We start from the raw sequence: 5,236 nt of genomic DNA, 5'->3' as shown, positions 1-5,236 counted from the left end.
AAATATAATAAAATAAAATATATTTAGAGTATTGGACAGTAAGGTTAGAATTAAGGGAACCATGAGATAAGATCAGATTCCTCCATATAGACTTTGGGAGGCTTTCAGGGAAGAATAATTTTGTAGTTCATATATTTGATTTTAGATGAGCTAGATGAGAGTAAGTTCGAGCCGGAGTGGAAGACGGCAACGTTTCCTGTTATTCCCATCAAGATCGATGATTTCCTCCCTCCCCTGTCCTGGCCCCGTCCACACCACCCGCCCCAATCAACAAACACTGATAGTCAGGTTCACCCCCACCCAACCGAACACCAGAAGCCCATGTAAGAGAAAATCGCTCGATATTCAGGGGACCTGGAGAGTGACGATAATTTATTTATACATGGTATTCCTGCGGTGATGTTTCTGATTCCTCTGCTTTCATTCCCCACCCCAACCCCACCCAAAGATAGACTAGAGACAAACCCTCACCTGTGGGGTCCATGATGAAATGAGGCACCACATGGAACTCAAGGGCAGGAAATAAAGTGGGGTCACCCAGTGCGTTCCAAACAGTGATCAGAACTGTATTATTCATGTACTAAACAGAGTCCAAACCTCAGTGGCTTAATGCAGTGAGAGTGTATTTCTCACTCATGTCACAGTCCCAAGCAAGTGGGGAGGAGAAGCTGCGACCCACACAGAAACTCAGGATCCAGGTTCCTGCCTTCTCCTCCTTCCCCTGATCCTCGAAGTGGTCTCCACGCACAGGCGGGTGCTGAGAGGACTGTGACGGGCCATGTCCCGAGCTGGATCACATCACTCCCACAGAACCTGGTCATGCAGCTACACTCAGCCGGAAGGGAAAACGGGAAATTCGGTCTAGCTGTGTGCCCAGGGAAAAACGGGGACCGTGGATACTGGGGTCACTAAGGTTGGTTATCTGAGGGTCCATCTCTCTCTTGCTGTAGGATCGCTCCCCTCTGCTTCAGACCCACTCTGTTCTTTTCTGTGCTGGCCGGATTTCTGCTTCTTTAGCCACATCCCTGGTCCCCAGTCATTTCTTGAACTGGAATGATTTTCTAGCACAAATATCTCCTGCTGCAAACCGTTAGCTTTAACATTTCTCCAGTGGGTACAGAGGATTTCTAGTTTCATCAAGACGGGTTTTGAGTTTCTGTCTCTTGCTCTCTGTGTGTGGCTTTTGGAAAACCACCAGAAAGATTTGTTTTTCCCTGGCATTTGATACTGGAAGCACCTAGGGAGGGTATTATATATTTGTGTTGTTTTCAGGTAATACATCTTGAAGATAAACCATCGGTCTCCTTGGCCAACACTACCAGTCCCATTCCTGAGTCTTCCTCTTCAGAGGAAGCTGCCGCCTTGCATTTGGTGGGTACCCTTAGGTGTGCAGCATCAACAGCTTGCTATTTTATGGGATTTTTAAAATATATATATGAATATTTTCTATTACATTATATCAGCAATCCGATTGTCCCAATAAACTTTTCTGGGGGGTGAATTGTCTCCATGCGGACTCACACAAATTTGTTTTAACTTTTCTATAGCTTATCAAGGCAGGAAAACTTAACTATTTCACCAACGAGAGTCCTTTAGGATGGTTTCCGTTTCTGATGTTTTGGGGCAACGCCTTGACTCGCCTGTGGATCTGGAAGAGAAATTGCTCAATGATAGCTTATGTGTGTTTTCAGTTTTATCAGGCGTAACCCATCACTCTTCTGAGTGGCCGTACCACTGGCCCCTCCATCAGCAAAGTGTTAGAGTCTCTGAGGGTTTGTATGGCAGACTTTTAGCTCTTGCCATTCCGATGGGTGAAAAATGGTGTCTCTGGTTGTTTTAAGCGGCGTGTTTCTGACACCCAGTGAGGCTGAAGTTCTTCTGTGTCCACCCGGGCCCTCGGTTACAACAACACCCCTTTGCCGGCTGTTCCTCTAGGCAGGGCCCTTTTTCGAAAGAGCTCGGTTGTTTCTCTTACTGGCCTGCAGAAACCCTTCACGGGTTTCCCAGTCTGTGTCTATGTCTGTTATCATTGTCCCAAATATTTACTTCAAAGCTATCATACATTTTTAACTCTTTTGCATTTACGATTTTTGTGTCTATGTAGTCAAATGTATCAGTTATTTTCCTCATTCTTTGTGCCGTGCTAAAGCAAGCCTTTTTAATTCTGAGATAAGAATAGCATTTTTATTAAATAGTTTATTGTTGTTCTATTACACTTGTCCCAATTTCCCCCCCCTCACCCTTCTCTGTCTAGCCCACTCCCCACTCCCACAGTCGATTCCCACACTGTTGTCCACATCCTGTCTATGTCCACGGGTCCATTCATACACGTTTGAGGTAGGTCTAGCATTTATTGAGAGCCCGCTAAGTGACCGTCATTGCACTATTCATTTCACACGTTATGGCCCTTCCTCCATATAACTGTACGGGATCAGCCCTGCTGTCAGCATCCCCGTGTCATAGACAACGAAACCGAGGCTCGGCGGGACAGCCATTGGCCCCAAATTACGGAGCCGGTCATCTGCAGACACAGGAGTTAAACCCATTTCTGCCAGACTCCACGCCCCTTCTCTCTATGTTACAGGCCGTGGGAGAACCCCCCGCACACGCAGGCCTTTCATTATTCTTCCTCTCGCCCACCACGTTCTAGGTCAGACTCAGTGGGTTAAGGAAGACGGAGACAGAGAAAGCTTTGTGCGTGTATTTATTCACCAATCAACAGGCATTTCTGGTTTGGGCCAAGCCTCATGCTGGATGCTGGGGATGCAGAGATGAAACAGGCCAAATTAGCCCCCACGGAGGTGTTGGTCACATCTTCATCAAGGTACTCTCGTTTTTCTCCAGGCTTGGGACGTACCGGAAAGTCCTCATCTTATTGAATTGACAAGAATAAATCTGTGGAAAGAAAAGAAAACAGGGCCTCAGCACAGGAACATCCAACTGACCCTTAGCATCCTTCCCACCAAGAGGGGCCTCCTGCCCCCAGGCCCTAAGTCCCTCGGGACAAGGAGAGAGAGCGCGTGGTGCCGAAATAGGTGAACGGGGCCGGTCCAGAGCCTTTGCGATCTTAAAAAGTACTTTTGTGTTTCTTATAGTAATTCAGTGGCTACAATCGCATCCATTTTCCAGATGGGAAAACAGAGGCTCTGAAAGATATAATCAGTTGCTCATAGACACCCAGTCAGTCAGGGGCAGGGATGATATTAAAAGATAAAACTCGTGTGCCCTTTTTATGGCTCCTTCCTCCTGACTCATTCCAAGAATCCTTCCCTCCCAGGACCCAGCACTGCCAGTCACAGGTGGCCTTGGGGACTTCCTGTTTGGAGAACTGGCAGTAAGTGGTGTTGGAAGGCAGAGGGTCTGCTTGGTGGTGGGGGTGACCGGGGATGCCAAACGTCCTCCTTTCCATGGAAGGGCACCAGCAGGTTGAGGCTGCATTAGGACGTGTGAGACGTGGATCTTCCCACATCTTTTCCTTACCTCACACTGGCTTCACGCACGAGTTCCCGCACATCCCCTTGCAGCACTTGAGACTGTGCAGGCAGTGGCCGTCATTCAGGCAGTCGTCTTTTGGGTTGAGCATCTTGCACTGGCCGGCGACCACTGGACACTTCCCAGGATTGACCTTAACTGGTGAGAAGAAAGCCCCAGCTCAGAGGCTCGATCCCCTGGACACTGCCCAGCTCCCAGCCCCATCTCTACCCCAGGCACGGAAATCAGGTCTTCCCCCACCGCGGTACCCAGACAGACCCCATGCACATCTTGAAGGAGACCCCTTCCCACTGAGGGAGCCCCAACCACCTGAGAGTGCAGAGCTGGGCAGGGACAAGCCTGGCTCTGCCCCACCACCCAGCCCAGGTCAGAGGACCCCCCTCCACTTCTCCAAGATGCATGTCCTCAAGCTCCAATCTCCCTGGTCCCCTGCCCAGGACTCTGCTGCCTCACCTGGCTGTGACGGGTCCACAGGATCCAAGCATTTGATGCCGCAAGGGTAAGGACAGCATTTCTGCTTCTGTGGACACTGCCAGTCACTGTGGCATTGAGGGGGTTCGTACAGGAGACACTTCGCCGGGCGTGAGAAGGGGCAGTCCCCCTGTTTTGCTTTTTCTGAAGGGTGAGAATGGAGGGGGTAGCAGGAACTGATTCTGAGTCATGGCCACCATTCCGGCCAAGGACTCAGCTTCCCAGGAAGGGGGAGAAAACAACCCAGGCGGCTGACCCCAAAAGTACGGAGGGAACAGCTCAGCCAAGCACTCAACCAAGAGGGGGTCAAAGGCCCAGAAAGAGGATACAGAGGGTGGTGTGCTGATAAATGTCATAAGAAGCAGACTTTGTAGCATTTGCCAATTTCCATGGTGTAAATACTCCCACGGTGATTGATTTACAGCTACCCATGTGATGTCAGCTAGTTCATAAAAGTCTTGAAAATGTGCCGATTGGCCACTGCAGGCCAGTATGAGCCTTCTCCAGGACACGGCTGCGTAGAGCTCGTTAGGTGATCCTGGCCCAGCCGGAGGGAGAGGCCAACCCTGGCTGGGAGGGAGGCAGCAAAGGGACAGTGGTAGCAGGAGGGACAGCTCACCAGAGACTGAAAGAAAGAGAGCAGATGAACAGATAAATAGCGGAAGAGAACGGGACCATCAAAAAGCTCTAAGGCACACATTTAGAAAATTAAACAGAAGGAGACCAAAATGATGTGACAGAGAAAAGAGACGGAACAGTAGAAAATTGGGGGCCAGGGGCCGGACCATTGGAAAGATGGCTTCCAGGTCAGCCCGCAGGCACCTGGACGGGCCCAGAGGCTCTGCCTCACCTTTGCCAGCACCTTCCACAGCCCAGGACACCGGGGCTCCGAGGGCCAGGAGCACCACAAAGGCCACGAGGCTGGTGAGCTTCATGGTGAGGACAGGCAGGGCTGCGGGGCCGGCGTCAGCCTTGCCCCTTATACCAGCCCGTGGGTGTGGTCCCACCAGAGCCGCCCCTGCTCTCCCTGGTGCAATTCCATAAGCAGGCAGTTCAGACAGGGAAGGCGACCTTGCCAACCGCCCAGAGGGTCAGCGGTTCTTTTCCATACCGGACCAGAGCGGGAGGCCTGGGAAGGAGAATGTAGGGCTTGGAGGGGAAGGTGTCAGAGGGTTGGTCAGGAGGCCGTTCTGAAACATCTTAGGGGATGCTTTAGGGTGGCTAGGGGAGGGGGAAAGGGGAGAGTAAAGAGCAGAACAGAGGGACATTGTGA

General features: G+C 50.8%; 1 protein-coding gene across 2 annotated transcripts; it reads right to left on the bottom strand.

The window, feature by feature from the left end:
* Nucleotides 1-2,708: 2,708 nt before the first annotated feature.
* Nucleotides 2,709-4,904, bottom strand: SLPI (secretory leukocyte peptidase inhibitor). 2 transcript variants are annotated; one of them, XM_037044715.1, is made up of 4 exons: nt 4,814-4,904; nt 3,946-4,107; nt 3,481-3,630; nt 2,709-2,895 (listed from the first exon to the last, which is right to left on the bottom strand). In XM_037044715.1, exons 1-3 carry the CDS (start codon nt 4,896-4,898, stop codon nt 3,482-3,484), a joined length of 396 nt encoding a protein of 131 aa, XP_036900610.1. In that variant the 5' UTR covers nt 4,899-4,904; the 3' UTR covers nt 2,709-2,895; nt 3,481. The 2 variants fall into 2 exon arrangements, with proteins under 2 accessions (XP_036900610.1, XP_036900611.1); XM_037044716.1 differs by having other exon boundaries at nt 2,709-2,871.
* Between the last annotated feature and the right edge of the window lie 332 nt (nt 4,905-5,236).

Source organism: Sturnira hondurensis, unplaced genomic scaffold (genome assembly GCF_014824575.4).
Source record: "Sturnira hondurensis isolate 20B ecotype Veracruz unplaced genomic scaffold, ASM1482457v3 Scaffold0004136, whole genome shotgun sequence".
Taxonomy (NCBI): Eukaryota; Metazoa; Chordata; class Mammalia; order Chiroptera; family Phyllostomidae; genus Sturnira; species Sturnira hondurensis.
This window is presented reverse-complemented; position numbering and strand designations above follow the sequence as displayed.